Below are 19,616 nucleotides of genomic sequence, written 5' to 3'. Positions count from 1 at the left end.
ATTTCCATGCCAAGTGTGTATTAATCCGTGGCTGAAAATAGTCCCAAACAGATGCGTTATTCACTCCTATTAGAGTATTGGTTGGTAAAAACTACAAAAAATAAAACTATACACCTGTGACCCATTTTGTAAAATGTACTTTAACCTGAAGATGAAACGTCTGAACGCATTGAGAGATGGAATAATGCTTTGTGGGTTTTTGCCCTTTTATGACAATAAGAACATTAAACAATAACCTTACCCTTTAAAAGAATATCACGATCTGCTGATTTAACAATAACAATTTAATTGTAACGCTTTCCTAATATAACAACAGTTCTCAGGCCCATGGAAACAGAAGACAAAGCTCTTAATTATGACATTATGATGATTAATGGTATGATTAAAACAAATTGTTTTTGTTTGTGGCACATCCTGATATTATGTCGTATATAACAATATCAATAAACTAATAAGATGCAATCAAATATGACTAATGAGGACGTAGTGTTGATGGGAGCATCTATTAAGTGCACTGATTCAAATACTAAAATGAATTAAATGCACTTGCGTCATGTAACACATTTTAAATTGCAGTGGGTTCATAAGTGTATGTAAATTAGACAAATCATATTACTGATTTCTGTAATTACAGGGAGTTTAATTTGCTTTGCAGGGTTTGGTTTCATAATTGAAATGTATTCAAGGCTTCAAATTAAAACTGAAGCTCTATCTGGTCTGAACGTATACATTTGCTCCTTATTGTTTTCAAAATAAGAGCATGCAGTGTTCAAAGACCGATTTAAACGAATCGACCCTGTCAACTGCGTTTAAAGAACCAAGTTTTGCGGATAAGACATGACAGACAGGAAATGAGGTGTGAGAGAGAGAGAGAGAGAGAGAGAGAGAGAGAGAGAGAGAGAGAGAGAGAGAGAGAGAGAGAGAGAGAGAGAGAGAGAGAGAGAGAGAGAGAGAGAGAGAGAGAGAGAGAGAGAGAGAGAGAGAGAGAGAGAGAGACATGCAGCAAAGGGCTGCAGGTCAGAGTCGAACCTTAAGGACCATCAGCCTCTTTACATGGGGCGGCTGCTCTAACCGCTGTGCCACCTGCCGCCCCAATGATGGGATAATTTTAGCCTGATAACAACTTGTTAGTCCGGATTAGTTGAGCCACATTTGAAGAAACAGGACAGGGTGGATTTTCAGGTTGTCAAATGCAGAAGCAGGCGAAGCAGAGAGGGGAGAGGCAGTGAATATTTTGTCCATGAGACGCTGCACTTTTTTTATGCAAATTCAGATAGAAAAGACGTGCTAATTTACCTTGTTCTTCTTGCCGAAGGGCCAGAGCTTGGCGCGCACTTTGGGGGGGTTGAGGCTAGAGTCAGAGGTTGCTGCTTTGATTCCTTGGGTGTAGTCTTCAAACTCAACATCTGCAGGCCGCTCAAAACCAGACTTGTGCTGCTCTATGAACAGTATCGAGTCCTGCAGGGACAAAGACAGACACTCACGATCAGGGCTTGGCACTAACTTTTTTACTCACCAGCCACTGTGGCGAGTGGTTTTCAAAAGTTACTAGCCCCTAAGCATTGTCACTAGCCACAAATTTATATATATATATATATATATATATAAAGAGGTGGGCTTTAGCAGAGCCGTTTGCACATGTACGAGCACGAGCACAAGCCCTACGGCGGTAGCAGTATGTGCGCCTGTTCGGACATGGTTAATAGAAGGACGGACCATGCGCGGACATTTCACAACAACAAAAATGGCGGTGAAAGGCTCACGTTGGTGTGATGTGGAGGTGGAGTGTTTACTGCAGATTTGGTCGGATGAAAATATTCAAAAACAGTCGACAAGACGCACAAAAACTCTGAGGTCTACGGAAAGATTTGTAAACAAAGCCACACACACGCGATCAATGCGTGTGACGTGTTACGGCGTGATGAAGTATGGACAGCAAGAAGCATTGGCCGAGGCCCAGGCAGTGTGAGTACAAACGGGGCTGGGGCGCGGGGGGAGAGGGAGGGGGGACAAGTACCCTAAAGCCCGGGTCGCGGTGCGGAAGGACAGTGTGAGTGCGCCCTTATTTTACACAACATACATATACACGTGTAGTCTGACAAACATCTGACATTTACCTGTTTCTCATCAACTTTCACCCCTGCTGCAGAAATTCCCTCTAAACACTTGGTGATGATGGGCAGCACTTTCTTCTCCATGTCTGAAAACTGGCAGTAGCCCTCCGCCAGCCGCCGAATCCTCCGCTCATCCATGTCCTGCATTTTCTGTCCAACACACAATCATAAAACTGCCTCCTTAAATATCTGTGTTTGTAAATTAAACATTCAGATTTGTATGAAAACACTGGAGAAGGATTGCATTTTGAAAAAAGGGTGTGTTTGGTTTCTAGTACGTCACTCGAGCAGGTGTGTGAGCTCGGCCCAACTGTACTGCATTGTGAATGTGTGTGTTTACGTGCATCTTTGTCTCACATTGAAGATCTGCGGTATCTCTGAGTAGTAGAAGAAGTTTTGTTCTTTGTTGTACTTCTGGAGCTGCGCTGCGTAGTCGTTCCTGCACTCCTCCGCTGTGTGTGTGCGGGCATGGGCATGTTGCTTGGCCTTCAGAGCGAGACACAGATTGAGTGAAGGAAGAGAAAGAGAGAGGCGGACATGAAAAGGACACAGGAAATCATGCAAAACAAAATGCAAAGTAGGAGAAGTGCGGGGAGGAAGTGGAGGGAGCAGACACGGAGGTGAAAGAAGACACGGAGGAAAGTTCAAGGTTCTTTCTTTGACTGTAAATATAAAAAACCAAAGATGAAAGAAAGATTCAGCGCTCTGTTATTGATGTCAGCATTTGTCTGTGTGTGTGTGTGTGTTTACTTTCTCGACATCCAGCCTGGTGGCATTGAGGTCGCTCTCGGTTTTCTCTGCTTGTTGGGTGGCTTTTTCCGCCTCCGCCCACTCCTTGGCAAAGCGCTTCTTAGTCTGCAGGCACACAGACACACACCCACACACACACTTTATTACACTTAAATGGATGGAGCTAGAGCAGTATTAACAATTCAGTCAAGAAATTCAGTCTACTAGAAAGACCAAATAATATACATCATGTCACTGACTGAAACAATAGATATATTTTCTCATTTACCTCTGGTGGCAGTAATAACTAAAGCTACCTTTCCATCAAATACTTTCACTATAGTACCTTCAGAACCGTACGTAACCCATACAGACATGCCTCTAAACACTTGTTTTGCATTGCCACTGCAGACGATACTCTTAAACGAGGGCGAGGTTAAGGCCACAAGGTAAGAGCCGTTGACAGCCGTGTGCTGAGGAACACGCTGAAAAACCGTTTCATTCCTCACCGCTACATCCAGCTCTTGCTGCATTCACCAACGACATAGAGGAATGTCTGCACCAATCAACAGACTACAGTGTTTCTAGCTTCACCTTTTAGTATTGGTTCAGTGTGCCAGGTATCTCAACAGAGAGAGAACCGAAAAACGTGACAGAACAGATCTGTTGGTGCCATCCACAGCTTTTGACGATGGAAATGTCCGTTCTAATCAGTACGAACTTAACTGAACCACATAGGTACCACAAGAGGCAAGTGAGATTGAGATCCTTTAAATAACAATCATTTGATCCAAACTATAGGTTGATAAGCAACAGCAACACTCACACTTTCTAGTTGTTTAAAGCTGCTCTCTAAATTCTGCTGGGCCTTCTTGGCATCAGAAAGGTGCTGCGGAGGGAAGAGGTTTCAGTTAAAGATGATAAAACAGCATGTCAATCTGCAATCTGTCAATCTTCCCCATTCCCTCCCTCCCGTGTAAACTTCCTCCTCTCTCACTGTTTTGCGTTCCTGTTTGAGATCCTGAAGGTACTTGGTGAGGTCCACGCAGATGCCGGTCATCATGTTTTCGGCGATGAGCTCCCGCTGGCCGGCGTAATCGTTCAGCTCGTTCAGGATGTCCTGGAGTGATGCGTGATTGCTGAATCTGCAGCGGGAGGGAGAGACGACATTTAATTGACCAATTTGATAAACGCCAAATCCAGTCACGACTGAGCAGCTGAAGCTGAGAACAACAGGCCTGTCCAGCTTTAGATTCCTCCATATGACGCAGTGATGCATGGTGCTCTAATCAGGGTGATAAGTGAAAGGAACAATTTAAACTGTGTTGGTTGAAAATGTTAGCATGTCCTGCTAACCACTGTCTTTTCTCTCTTTCTCTCTTATTTTCTTCCTCCCCAACCGGTTTAAGACAGATGTCCGTCCTCCATAGATCTGGGTCTGTCTGACGTTCCTGTCTGTTATAGGGAAGGTTTTCGTTGCCACTGTGTAATCAAGATTGTTGTTGCTACTCATGGGGGAATTGTTGGGTCTATGTAAATCATAAATACGTCAGCGTGTGGTATTAACCTACTCTATTTGTAAAGTGTCTTGAGATAACTTATGTTCTGACTTGGCACTACAAAATAACTACATTGACCCTACCCTGTGGGAGCCAAGATGCTGCTTTATCAGACTTTAGTTTATATGTGGTGATTGTGGCTGTTGCTCTAGCCTGAAAAAAGGGCAATTTTTGAATCCAATTCAGTTTATTTCAATTAAAAACACTGTATTCATCCCAGAGAGACAATTTTGGATAGGATATGCATGCACATAGATTCATATTGGCTGCAAAAAACAACAGTCCAAACCATCAGATCCATGTAAAATGGTCCTAACTAAAGATTTAAGATTTCACACAGTGTGATGTGATGCAAACGGGACGAGCTGTTCAATGTTCTGAAGTCTGATATTTTTATACACAGGGCATCCCGCGGCTTATACCGTTCATAGTTAATCCTTTCCAACGGCGACTATATCATTGGATGCTACAGTGTCACATGACGGGGAACTTAGGGCGTCGTTTTGCGTCACTTTTTTACTGTAATTTTTTTAAAATGGATGTGTCGTCTCATCTTTGTTCCACTAGGCGTGCCTGTTAAGTATTAGTTTGGATGACGTGGCGATTTACTTTGTCTAACTTAAGCAATGAAGGCTACTCATGTATGCAACCAACTGGCTTTGTGCGCGTCCATGTGTGGCAGCTCTGTCCTGCTCTGTCTCTGGTTTAGGGAAGTTTAAACCCCTCCAGCCAGTTATAGCGTCACATTTTTAAACTCATCTGTTATTCCACATCCTCAAATGATGTTCTTTGTGACCCATGCTCTTTGAAAATAAGGACAGTAAAGCATTAATTGAACCACTCGCTTGTCCAGGGTTGTTTTTCCACAGTTAGCAATCCATTTAAGGGTTACGTCGGAACAGATACATTCGTTTTTACTTACAATACTGCAAACAAGAATGGACACCTTGACAGGCTTTCATGCATCATTAAATAAAGAAGCCTAGTGAACAGTCAATTGTAAGGTTTATAAATGCAAAATAAGCCCAGGGCACTGGACAGTTTATTGTTCTCTCACTTGCAGTCTTGCTCCTCTTTGCTTCCTCGTTTGGCGTATTTCTTCGATAGACTCCTGTTAAGACAGAAAAGAAGCAGTGTGACTTCCTGTTACACGTATACATCCATAAATACACAGATACATTAAAGATCACAAATAAAAGGCACACCTGAGTTGTTTGGCGTAGCTCTGCTCTATCTCTGTCCGTTCCTTCACAAACTTTATGTAACGCTCCACCAGGTCGAGGCCCGACTGCGTATGCTTGTCGATGTGATCATACTGGTCCTAAGAGAGGAACAGCACAGAGAAGCACATGTTTTCACACATGTATATATGCACACTAATTCTGGAGGCATCTGTTGAGGAACACCTTAAACGTATGTTACAGCAAACCTCTAAAACGCTCTGACACAGTGCAGTCTAAAGCTTTTTGGACACGGACACATTCTTCATTGTTTTGGCTCCGTGCTTCAGCACTCTGGATTCAAAATGAAGTTAATGAAGTTAAAGTTGAGGGTGGTTACGTCAGTGTCTGGCTTGCAGACATTTTTATGCCGGTCCAAATTTAAGACAATGCAACGGGACATTAAACTCCAATCAAGCACACAATGAGACGGGTCAAATGGTGAAGTGCTCTGGACTAGCCGAGTCCCTCACATGACCTCAGTTATCATGTGTTTCACCGACCCAAGACTGGTTTCACAATGACAGACTTTCACTTGATCTAACTGCACGTCAGACTTTAGATAGATGTTTAAATTCATCTGAATAAGAAGGCTCTTAGTCCACAGTTAACTGGGAGCAGGATGGCGTACTTTGTAATCTAGCAGCAGAATTACTGTAAGACTGGCTGAACACTAAAGATCCGTCTAAAAATATATCTTTGTAAAAACTGGCACTGAACTGAAAGCAAAAAGCCCCCGAAACAAGAAGTGAAGCTGGCTGCAGCAAAGGGAACATGACGAGTTTCTGTTAGTGTCAGAGAGACTTCAAACTACAGCTGAAATGCTTCAAAAAATGCCACATGTTGCCTCGTTCTTTAGCTTATTAAGTGTGGCTTTTTTCTCTGTCTAGTGTGAAACTAAACTGAATATTTGGGTTTCAGACTTTTTGAAGGCATGAGCTTGGGTTTGCAGGATATCGTGATGAGCATTTCTCACCATTTTCCAACATTTTATTGATTAAACGATTAATGAAGACAATAATCTGCACATTAATCAGAGACAAAAGTATTCTGCTAACACACACACATCATAAATATGACTCTATTTAATTGTCCTATACATTTTGGTTCCCTAAAACTAGAGGAATATATAAAACAGGGACACAATTCCTGCAATCTTCATGCAATGTTTACTTTTTAATTGTGGCTTTGAAACATTTCTTGTATGTTTTTTCTTGTATTTATGTTCTTTTGTTGAAACTTCTCTTTTTAATCTGTCAATAAAGATGCATAGCTGTCTTTTCTTCCACCATATCTGATTCTCCTGCAGTGAACTCAACCATCACTATATACCCTAAAGCCTACGGTGATGCCGTTAAAAATTATTCTTTTAGGTAGAAGTAGAAGTTCAGTTCAGCATCACATTGCATCAGTAGAAAGTCCTCACAAGTCTGAAGCTGGAATTAGCTAATATTTAGCATTTTAGCTTGAAAAGTGACATAAACGATTGATTGAATTATAGCTGTGAGTCTGAAGACACTGACACACCGTGTGTTGGTCTTAGTGCTGCAATCAACAATTATTTTCAGGTTCCCAGACCCAAAGCTTGTTGTTTTGTCCGAACAAAACTCCAAAACCCAAATATTTTCAATAAACCGTCACAGAGGAAAATATTCATATGAACAATTAATCAACTATTAAAATAATTGCTGAATTATTTTCAGTAGACAGTCGAATAATTGTTTCAGCTCAGGATCTGACACAACTGGAAACACAAAGTCTAAGAATAACCTTAGGCGCGCGTACACACACACACACACACACACACACACACACACACACACACACACACACACACACACACACACACACACACACACACACACACACACACACACACACACACACACACACACACACACACACACACACACACACACACACACACACACACACACACACACACACACACACACACACACACACACACACACACACACACACACACACACACACACACACACACACACACACACACACACCTCCGTTCTTTCAATTTCTCTGTCACACACCAAGTACAAAAGGTGTAGCAGAGAATAAAGGCAAACTCTACCTTTCAACATTCCTGTCTCTCTCTTTTTACACACACACACACACACACACACACACACACACACACACACACACACACACACACACACACACACACACACACACACACACACACACACACACACACACACACACACACACACACACACACACACACACACACACACACACACACACACACACACACACACACACACACACACACACACACACACACACACACACACACACACACACACACACACACACACACACACAGGTGGAGTCCTTTTTGTTCCTTTTCACATTCATCTTCAATGAGCCCTTTACTGTATGTCCTGATACTGTGTAGATATAAGCCAGTGGGGACAGAGAAATGTTACCTGTCCGACAGGTTTGTGTGTGTGTGTGTGTGTGTGTGTGTGTGTGTGTGTGTGTGTGTGTGTGTGTGTGTGTGTGTGTGTAGAGTGAGGCTGCAGTGTCTTCTAGAGCCAGAGACATAGATATTGAGTCCTCAGAGGAGGGGGGGAGCTAAATGGAGATCATACAGTAACACAGTTAGCAACGTCCTGGATACGACAGGGCCGGGAAGCAGGAAGGAACAGGATTAGAAAACAAAAGAGGACGATGCCGTGAAATAGACTTTTCGAGGGAATCAGATGGAAGAGAAACCAACTGTGTCGATTCATTTATCCGTGTATTTACCACTTCTGTTACTACGCCCCATTATTGTACCGTAACACATCTGCATCTGTTTGTGGGAGAGGAGGAAATACTGATAGTGAGACAGAGAGGGTTTAGCAGTGAGATAATCATTAGCTCAGTGTGAACCTCCGCCCTGTGACTGACGGTCCCAGGGGCCTCTACAAACCCTGGAACCAGTCAGACTAGTCCCACCCCCTCAATGTGACGACACACAGCAGCATGTTTCCTGATCCAGGCTGATCTGAAGTCAGATTCTAGCTCTGTTAAGTCATAATGTAAGCTTTGGCTTCACCAGCTAAAGTCTGTGTAAAGTCTCTCAGATTTACTGAATCAGTTTGCACCATCAGGACTTACTGAAACTAAAGGCTTTAGTAACGTGTAAATGATTTGCTAGGAATCATCTGCAGCCCCCTCTCATTGAAAGCAATCAGCTTAGCAAACAGGAAGTCACTGCAGCACCACAACCATTGACTGTGTAAAAGAAATGACCACTGTTTGTGGACGACTGTTTTGAAGCCTACTGTTTGCCATCTTGTTTTGGTTTTTTTTAGCCAGAAGTGGCTGTATATTTGTATGAGAGGACGGAGCTGTTCAAAAGCGATCGGTCGTGACTAGATGGTAACCCGAGATTTGCGAAAAATCTCACAAGATGGTTAAAGCTGCCATCCGCAAGTCTGGCAGATTGAGTTGACTTGATTTAGTTTTGAATTCTCACGCCCCTCCCCCACTACCAACGAGCTCCTCAGCTCCTTCCCATCGAGCGCTCGTCAGTGCGTGTGCACCAGATTTCTGTGAACACGCCCGTCTCTTCTCTCTTCAATCAACGGCAAGGAGCACACGCTACACGAAGGTAGGCTGGCTGACTTACTTTAGAAAGCAATCGCTAACGTCATTTAGCGTATGCCTAGCTTAAGGTGTGTGCATGTGATTGTAGCCCTGCGCTGAGTGGACAGGATGATACAGGCAAAACAAGCAACATGTAGCAGGCTCTAGATGCTCGTAGAGGCACTTTTTTTCTAAAGCTGGATGATTTATGTTGTAGTGTTTTCACAAATCTAGGGTTACCATCTAGACACAACCAGAGTGGTAGCGACTTGTTAACGGCAAGGCAGCCATGCCCTAAAAAATACCCTAATGTTTAAAAAATGAACATTATGCTGAATCAAAGAAGACCTCGAAACTAGCAGCCAAGACCATAAACTCATTGAGGATAATGTGGCGCTGTCCACGATGAAAGAAAAAACAAAGAATCATTCAAAGCATTTTAGAGATGTGCTCCAAGTTATATTTTATACGTCATCCAGCAAGAAAAATGCATAAAAAACTCCTGCTACTACTAAATAAATCTCGTTGGTAGCCATAGGAAAATATTTACTGGGGTAATAAATCAAAAGAGAAGTGTCTACGTGGGTTTTCTCCGGGTTCTCCAGTTTCCTCCCACAGTCCAAAGACGTGCAGGTGTTAGGTTAAATTTGACGACTCTAAAATTGCCCGTAGGTGTGAATGGGTGTCTGTCTCTGTTCGTCTCTATGTGCCCTGTGATAGACTGGCGTCCTGTCCAGGGTGGACCCCGCCTCACGCCCGATATCAGCTGGGATCGGCTCCAGCCCCCCGCAACCCCGACAGGGACAAGTGGTTGAAGATGAATGAATGAATGAAAGTTTGGTCATATTGAGACTCCTGTGTGCTAGCTGTGTTTCTGTAGACTTGCTTTACACGCAGAGGGTGCGTAACTGAGGAAGGTTTTTGTCGTTTTGCCTGAGTGTTGACTCCAACGCAGCTACACAAACTGTATCAAAGTAGCTGTTTTTCTCTCTCTGAGTGTTGATACGTTGTTTGACACTGTGGTGTGTTGCTTCGATACTTTGTGTGTTTCCTCTTTGTTTGAATATTTCCTACATTTTGTGTACTTGGTAACCATTTTACAAGGGAATAATAATGGAATTAAAGTGTGTTGTGCAGCCAGCTCTTGATAAATAAAACATTTGTTAATCAAGTGTCTAAACATTTAAGGAATAAAGTGATGAAATCTAAGGTTTAAGGAACTTCCGCACTGGTTTTACTTTACGGGCCCGGATCATGCTGCTTGATCCCAAACTGTAGCAAAACTTAACAAAAAGTTACCGTTTAACAGGCAAACGATATGTTAATATTAGCTGTCAATTCTTTGTACATATGTAGGTTTTCCTTTGAGAAATATGTGTTTTATAGTTAGTTGTATTCATGCAGTTTATAATGAATCTACTAGTAAATTAGCAAAATTTTACTGGTAGAATGTTTTATATATTGAGGCATATTGGTCTTTATAATCTTCCAAGTTGACATCATAATTAATATCAAACTACATTTTATCACGTGTCAGGTCAGACATGTGGACCATAAACAAGTTAATTATTAACCTTTTGTCCGTTGGTTCAGGTAACGGCTTCACGTCTACCTCAGAACAAGCTTGTGATTCATAATAACAAACATTTATTGATGTTATAAGGCTGAGGCTGAACAGCTGCTCACAAATCTGTGTAAAATAAGCTTGTGTGTCAAGTTTGTCCTAAGGTCTCAGTGACTGCAGGCTACTTAGAAACTGATTTACTAAACCAGTTTGAAACTTATGTAATATCTTCACGAGAAAGACTAAATAAAGCAAAACGGCACCGTAACGTTTTGCAACTTGAGATGTGTTGCGTTGTCTTTTGTATTTTCCATTTCTGCTACTTTATACTTAGTTACTCTGCACATTATAACACAAAATATACCGTAAACCACCATATAAGTTATGATGTTTTATTATAGGATAAGACTACTGCAAGTCACAAGCTACCTAGCAGCAAACAATTACATTTATATCAAAGCATTAATTATTATAATCCAATTATATGACAATAACACATCATTCTGAAATGGGCCAATATTCTGCACCATGAGTCATTAACTTTTTATTAGAATAAACTATTGAATGCAGGACTTTTACTTGTAACTGAGTTTTTTAAAAACTGTCATACTGTTACTCAAATAAACATACTGTATACAGTATTTCTTCCATCTCTCCTTCTGAGGAATGTTCTTTAAAATCTTCCCAGATTACATTTTAATTTCATTGTTAAACAGCATTTTGATCAAAAGTCATGTGTCGACCATGTTCAATATTAGTTTCAGGCTAAACGGGTCCTAATTAGTAAGCTAACATTGGCTTTTTTCAGATGCGTATAACAGATTTACCTGGCAGTTCATGAATATAAATATTATGTAACAGATAATCTCTACGGAAGGAGATTACGTTGAGTTGCACAAAGGATTTTAATTCACTAATGCGAAAATTTCTAGTAGGTTAAGTTTAAACTTACAAAGAACAATTATCAGAGTATTAACTCTGCTGTCCCTCTGTCCTGTGAGTATAACATGAAGCACAATCAAATGAAAAATTTAAAAGGTTATCATGGTTATTGTTACAGAAATAATCTTTAAACGTGCGTTTTTTCAGATGTGATTGCACAGGATGTGTTTGGGTGTTTTGGTCAGATTCCCTAACAGCTGGTGGTGTCGTTAACCTCTTACACCTCACTGCAGGGTCAGGCATTACAAACTGAAGCTGTGCATAGTCGAATCTTTCACTTAGTGCAGCCTGAATGATGAGAACAAGCTTATGTACACAGTCAGACAGTGAGGAATCATTATTTCAACCTTAAAGTCCCCTTTCACTCAAAAATATGCTTTAGTCGTGTTGCTACAGTTGGATGTTTGACTTGTACTGTGCAGAACGATGCACGTGCAGAGTTTTCTTATTCATCTGCTGAAAGCGTAAACTCTCTCCGTGCTCACTGAAAATACAGTTTGAAGGGGCGGGACTACGGGGACTATTTGTGACATCACAACTACTCTGGAGGTCAATCCTGTGTCATGAAGAAACATGAAGCGGCCACACACTGAGATTGGACTTAATAGTTAAGTACGAGACATCTTGAAGGATTTTAACGTGGAAATGATACTTTTTTGCCATCCATGCCAAAAAACATCAGATGCATATTATGGTTCTAAGCGGACTGTGTGTATACTTATGTCTTAATACATGTATAGAGGGGATCTTTGAAACTAAAAAGGGGCAAACTGTATGATGGGGTTGGGATTAAATAAATATTGCAATTATAGCAACCAAAATGATCCAGGTTATCAGTGTTCAAAGGGCTGAAAATGTATGAAAAATTACTGAAATGCAAACTGTTGTTAGATCCTTATTATTGTTATTATTATTATTATTATTAGTATTATTATTAATAAACACACAGACTCAACCTTCTGTGTTGCATTTGAGCAGATTCAATGACAATTTCCTCAAATACATTTTCTTTTTTATCTCATCTCATCTCATCTTTAACCTCTTATCCGGGGTCGGGTCGTGGGGGCAGCAGCTTTAGCAGGGGACCCCAAACTTCCCTTTCCAGGGCCACATTAACCAGCTCTAACTGGGGGATCCTGAGGCGTTCCCAGGCCAGTGTGGAGATATAATCTCTCCACCTGGTCCTGGGTCTTCCCCGAGGCCTCCTCCCAGCTGGACGTGCCTGGAACACCTCCCTGGGAGGCGCCCAGGGGGCATCCTTACTAGATGATCCTGAACCACTTCTTTTTTATTGACTCATAATCAAACCCATGCTGCTGCACTGTCGCTAACTTTAGTTTATATTGGACAGTATTTACTTTAACTTTATCAAAGACCAGTAGTTAAAATTTGAAATGGTAATACCAAACACATTTTACAGTTGTACGATCATGAAAGTACTGACCGTGTCCTCCCTGATATGGGCTTAAAGGGAGGCATGTTTCACTTCACTTTTCTGCACATCAAATCTTCTGTATATGTGTGTGTGTGTGTGTGTGTGTGTGTACGTGTGCCATCTGCGTAATCAGGTGACAGCTGATATCTCTAAAAATATAAAATAGGAATTCTCCTCATGAGCATCTGGTGAGGAGGGAGATGCTTCGGCATCTGGTCAGTCTGGTTTGGCGCAGGGATGCAGCCAACAACAATCATTTGGTCAATAAAATGTCAGAAAACTGTTCAATCCCTATTTCCTAAAGCCCAGAGAGATGTCTGCAAATGGTTTGTTTTGTCGGACCAGCAGTCCTAAACCAAACTGTGTTCAGTTTATTATTAATTAGGAAAACAAAAAGCAGCACATTTGAGCTGGAACTTGGTAACATTTGACTTTGCCCAAAAGTAACAGTTTTACCTTCTCAGATGTGAACATTTGCGTCTTTTCTTTGTCTGATGTGATGATAAACTGAATATCTTGAGGTTCAAAACAAGAGATATCAAGACAGAGACTGTGATGGGCTTTTTGTCTCCATTTTTAAGTCGATTAGTCAGAGATGAATTGTTGTTGAAAATAGTTGTAACCAATTTATTTTCGGACTAATCACTTAGGGCGCACTCACACTGTCCATCCGTACCGTGCCCAAAGAGGTTTTATGGGTAAAGCCTAGTTCGTTTGACCAGTGTGAGTGCAACCGCTCCGCGCCTAGCTGCGGCCAGCTTGCCGACCACAGACCGTTTTGGAGAGGTGGGCTTTTGTAAAGCGTGTTTGCCCATGTACGAGCACGAGCATGCGCACGTGTACAAGCACGAGGCCTACGGTGGCTCTGACTTCATTTATGTGCGCCTGTTCGGACATAGAAAAAAAAAAAAAAAGGACGGACCATGCACGGACATTTAACAACAACAACAATGGCGGCGAAAGGTTCACGTTGGTGTGATGCGGAGGTGGAGTGTTTACTGCAGATTTGGTCAGATGAAAATATTCAAAAACAGTCGACAAGACGCACAAAAACTCTGAGGTCTGTGGAAAGATTTTGCGGCGTGATGACGTATGGACAGGCAAGAAGCATTCGCCGAGGCCCAGGCAGTGTGAGTACAAACGGGCTGGCCAGCGGGGGGAGAGGGAGGGGGGGACAACAACAAGAACCCTAAAGCCCGGGCGCGGTACGGACGGACAGTGTGAGTGCGCCCTTAGTCGACCAACAGTTTCAGCTCCAGCCCTGATGTGATTTCCCCACAGTACCAGTTACCAGACTGTCACAACACAAGAAGCAGAAGAGTCGAATGATTTCAAAACTCTTCATCAACACACAGCAGCCTCACCCACCGGAGCTCAACTGTGGAATAATCTCAAAGGCATGAACTCAGACTCTTGACACAATCACAGCAGGATTAGTTTAAAAAATCAGTCGCCTTAGCTCTCAACCGCCTTTCTACATGCTGTTTAGTTGGAGCCAAAACCACATTTCTCTGGACACGACGTGCATTTTCTTGAGCTCATCTTCTGTCGGTGCGGAGCGGAGACGATCGGTCTGCTTTGACAGTCGATTGATCGTTTCTGAAGCAAAAATGCGAAACATCCTCTAGTTTTAGCTTCACAAATGTGAGGATTTCCTGCCTTTCTGTGTGCAAGTAAACACGACAGGATGTTCTTTGGGTTCGGCACTGCTGATGGAGAGCAACCTGAACACATCTTGTCTAGTTTTGAACTAATCCCTAATGTTTTATAGACCAAATGATTGATTGATTAATTAAGGTTAGACACTGCAGGTGAATGAGGTAACATTTTAAATTAACATTTAACGCTGAAACTTCCCCAGTTGATTACTTACATTTAGACAAATATTTTTTGCATTAAAAGTTTTCAAAAATGTTATGATTAAATATGCAAATTGGGCTTTATCTTAGGAAATATATGTGCTAATTTGCATACAACAGAAATGTGAACCTTGGATAAAGTCAGGTTAAAAATCCTTGTTTCATTTTGTTAGCATATTATAGTCAAAGGTTTTTACATATACATATATTCTTTTTAACATCATAAATCAGAAAATACTGGCAAGAGCCTTTTAAAAAAGACAATTTTTGCCATGTTTTTATAAATTAAATGTTATGTTTATCAGACTTTGAATGATATATGAACAAAGCCCTCAGGCTTCAGGATATAGATACGGATGTAACTGAGAAGTTTGGTGTGAGGTAAGTGCTGCTTAAAGTGTAATTCCAGCGTAAAATCATCCTATGGTCTTTTTTTAAGCCATCGAGACAGATTTTTAATGTATGAACTATTAAGACGCTAACAATCGGACGTGACTAACGCTGATTAGCTCGTTGCAGTACGGTGAAGGCATTAAAATGTCTTTGAACCAAACCTCTGCAGTAGCATGAGAAGAGTCCCTGCACATAAAACAAAGCACCAATGGACTCCTTCCTTTTGGATCGACTTTAGTAGTCGACTTGAATGGACTTCACTATGAGAGGAGCTGGTACCTGGGCCAGTAGGTAAGTCTCTAAAACACTCTTTTAATAAACTCTGGGTTCACTAACTACGTTGTTGGTGCTGTGGTTAATGTGTAGGGACTCTTCTCATGCTACTGTAGAGGTTTGGTGTTTTATGTTGAGCAGTATTAGTGGTTAAAAAAGACGTTTAAATGCCTTCACTGTGCTGCCCCGAGCTAATCAGTGTTAGCCACGTCCAGCTGTTAGCAACTCTCCCAGGTTTCTCCGTTAATAGTTGTTACACAAAAAACTGGCGCTAAAAAAGACCATGGGAACTTCTCAGTTACATTCGTATCTATATTCTGACGGTTTTAACAGAGGGATTTGTTTAAATATCATTCAAAGTCTGATACATATATATAAATAACATTTTATTAATAAGTCATTGCGAAACTTGTTTTTGATTGATTTTGCACCAAAATTCCATTTTAAGTGTAGATTTCTGGCTTTAAAGATATACTCTGTAATAATGGATACTTTGTTAACTAATTCTGTATATCCTGAAACTCCCCCAGTTGGTAGCGAACATCAAGATCATTGTCAGAAGTTTTCTGAAATGTTATGTTTAAATACGCACACGAGGCATTATGTAATGCTAACATTTGGTGAATTTAGGAGAACTCTAGGGAGGCAAACAGGCAAATTGAAGCAAAAGTAAACATTAATGTGTATTTTGGGTGTTTTCTTTCCACTATAGTCTGACTTTTGACATGTTAGGGGAATCCAACTGCAAATAATTGTCCCTTGCAGCCCTTGAGATCAGCAGCCACTGCACTTCAGTCCCTTCCCTGAGACTCCACAGAGGTGATGAGCAGGTTGTCACCAGAGATCCCCAGCTGAGAGAGACACTGACCAGATGAACCGCACTGATGAGCAGCTCAACACTTCCTGAGGTGTTGTCACAAAGCAAAGCTCAAGTTCGAGCATGCATGGAGGAGGAGGAGGAGGAGGAGGAGTGAGACAGAGGAAAAGGGTGGTGGAGTACACCTTCAGCCCACAGTGTGTAGATAAGGTGGGCGAAAAGCAAGAAATACACTCATCTCCTCTCCCCCCCTCCTCTGTTTATGATATAAAGGTATGCAAGGGGAGAGAGAGTTGCGAAATCCTCTGGCTGCACACAAACACTCCTGCTCTCTCCAGATTACTTTAACCGTGGCCTACCGTGGAGAAACCACAGCCCCGTGTATATAACCTGACGACGGAGCTCTTGAGGGATGTTGTTTTTAAATGACTGATCCCACAGGAGTCTCCTTCCCGTGTCAGCTGTCAACTTACCCAAAGATCCGTTCCCCAGTCCATGTCTGCAAAAACACTTCCAGGTGGTGTTGGTGGGGTGAAAAAAAACAACCAGATAGATATATGTTTAAAAAAGAAAACTACTCCTCACGTTACAAAGATCCCCAACAAAACTCTTGAGTCTCGAAAGCGGAGATGGCGGAGGAAATGTTTGGAGGAAGTCTACGCCTTCTCTCTGGCACGGACGCGTCAACTCCGTCCTGTTTCTTCCAACCAGCGAGAGAGGAAATATGTTCAGCAGGAGCTTTTTCCTGAAACAAGTTTGGGTCCCGGAGAGAGAGAGAGAGGGAGGGAGGGAGAGAGAGAGAGAGAGAGAGGGAGGGAGAGAGAGAGAGAGAGAGGGAGGGAGGAGAGAGAGAAGGAGGGAGGAGCGGTGGGGAAACCAACCAGCAGCGTCTCTTGTTTGTTTTATCTTAAAGAAGCAGCTTGAGGTTGTTTTTCCACAACCGGAAACTTTAAATAAACACACACAGTGATGGACAGTGACTAAGTGCATGTACTCAAGTACTGTAATAAAGTACAATGTTGAGGTATTTGTACTTTACTTCTTGAGTATTTCCATTTTTATTAAGGGGACCAGATTTCTGAGACAATCCGGGGACATTTTTGGTTCAGATGCGTAAAAAGCTCCAAAACATGACGTCAGTGTGATATTCAACACTCAGGCTGAGATTAAAATATGAACAAACCCCTCTGTAAAAACATAATTATAGATATTAATGAGGAAAACAACTCATTTTGAGAAAACGGCCCTAGAAGATACTGTATATCTGATATTGTTGACGTTTTGACGCACTTCAGGTAAATATGAAACTTCCCCAGTTGATTTCAGACATTAACACAATTCTCTTTTGTATCAACAGTTCTCTGAAATGTTATGTTTATGCATGATCTAATATTAACTACAGACATCAACACAAAATGCAGCCCCCTTAAGCAGCCTATACAAAGTAGCCTACTGCACAGTTTTGCTGTTTTAATTTAATTTAATTTATTTATTTATTTATTTAACAGCCATAGTTACAAGTTACCTTTAAAATAAATAAAAAAACGTGAATATCCCATAAAATATGACACAGTACCAATGATAAAACTACACAAATTGGTGAATATTAAACAATTAAATGAATCTCTTCCACCTGCTGCAACATGAAAAGGCTCTGAAAACTCTTTTAACAACACACGACTACATCCAGAATAGAAAAAAATAAAGAAAAATTCAGTGTTTTACACGAAACAAAAACAAAAATAGCGCCAATTATTAACGCATATGAAAAATATATCCTAAAATAAAAAAGAAACAGCAGTAAAATCAGCAAGCATGCCTATCCAATGAGGTAAATGACATAAAAAATAATAATAAATGAGAATGTTTTAGTATATTGTTTATTCAACTTGCAGGTTTCAAATACTAGACATGAAACAATGTAATAAAAACAAAAATATCAGAATATAAAGGCAACATATCGCTCGGTTCATCCCTCCATGTTTCGCCTTCTCTTTGCACGTGTGAGATGACGTCATCATACCTGTTTGGACCACACCTGTCCGTCCCCATGGAGGCAAAGGAGGGTGTTCAACACAATGGCGACACCGTGTGGAGGATTTAACTATTGTGTCATTCATGTATCTGTTTTTCAGTCCCGTAACAGGTGAAAAGGTGCCAGACAATCCAAAATATAACATAATACATGAAACAAAAAACACATAATAAAGCCTTATTTATTTTAATTTTAACTCCCAAACGTAAAATATAAGCAAATAGGCGTTTTATTTTTCCCTTTAAGGCTTTGTTGATGCATTCAGTTATATTTTTGAGTTGTCTACTCCCCTACATTTCAGAGAGAATGATGGTTATTATTGTTTTTAACATCATTTTTAACATTTCTAGTTACATTTACAAATTATGATTTTTTCATACACAAAAATATGAAGAGCTGTGATGCTTTATTGTAAATGTAACTAACCAACAGTACAGTTTACATGATGATGTCGATTAATCATTCAGTCGACTGACAGATGATTTAGTCATTTAAAATGCAAGATGCTGAACATTTCATGGTTACAGCTTTTCAAATGCTTTGAGGATTTTCAGTCAAAATAAAAAAAGTCGCAAACAAAAACACAAAAATCAGAAAACAGATACATGTCCTTACATTGAAAATGCATATGTAATAATTCCACCATGGCAGCCCTGAGTTTTCCTTGTGTGTGTTTTTGTGTCCCTGTCTGTGCATGTGGGCGTGGCTTCTGCTCCACAGGTGAAGCAGGTGAACTCACTCTACAATCAAGCCTCCCATAAAGCCACTGGTTTCTCTCCTGCTCACTGCCAGATCGTTCATCAGTCTACGTGGTGGCTCGGATCCTGGCTCGGATCCTGGCTCAGATCCTGGCTTCTTTGCATTTTATGCCCTGTGCTTAGCTTGTGAAGCTAATCTTGTGTTTTTGCTACCTGCTTCAGATTACTGTGCTTTGCTGCTCAGTCCTGAGCGTTGCCTTCTCACTGCCTGCCTGTGGACCTGCCTGCCTGCCTGCTGCCAGCTCCCCGAAGCTCTCTCACTGTATCATCATTCCCCTACAGCGGACCTCGGAGAGAGGGCGGGGTCAAGGATGATGC

General features: G+C 41.3%; 1 protein-coding gene across 2 annotated transcripts in view; it reads right to left on the bottom strand.

The window, feature by feature from the left end:
• The window catches only part of trip10b (thyroid hormone receptor interactor 10b), a 29,046-nt gene extending 11,823 nt beyond the window's left edge, over positions 1-17,223 (bottom strand). For both annotated transcript variants that reach the window (XM_083930794.1, XM_083930795.1), the window contains exons 1-9: positions 16,979-17,223; positions 5,608-5,723; positions 5,460-5,513; positions 3,841-3,988; positions 3,670-3,732; positions 2,865-2,969; positions 2,472-2,600; positions 2,118-2,264; positions 1,297-1,458 (exon numbers count right to left, since the gene is read on the bottom strand). In XM_083930794.1, the coding sequence (XP_083786920.1) occupies positions 1,297-1,458; positions 2,118-2,264; positions 2,472-2,600; positions 2,865-2,969; positions 3,670-3,732; positions 3,841-3,988; positions 5,460-5,513; positions 5,608-5,723; positions 16,979-17,002 (948 nt within the window). In that variant the 5' untranslated portion in view covers positions 17,003-17,223. The remainder of the gene's footprint in view (positions 1-1,296; positions 1,459-2,117; positions 2,265-2,471; positions 2,601-2,864; positions 2,970-3,669; positions 3,733-3,840; positions 3,989-5,459; positions 5,514-5,607; positions 5,724-16,978) is intronic.
• Between the last annotated feature and the right edge of the window lie 2,393 nt (positions 17,224-19,616).

Source organism: Echiichthys vipera (assembly GCF_963691815.1).
Source record: "Echiichthys vipera genome assembly, chromosome: 2".
In the NCBI taxonomy this organism is placed as follows: Eukaryota; Metazoa; Chordata; class Actinopteri; order Perciformes; family Trachinidae; genus Echiichthys; species Echiichthys vipera.
The sequence above is the reverse complement of the archived record's forward strand: the minus strand, read 5'-3'. Positions and strand labels throughout refer to the sequence as shown.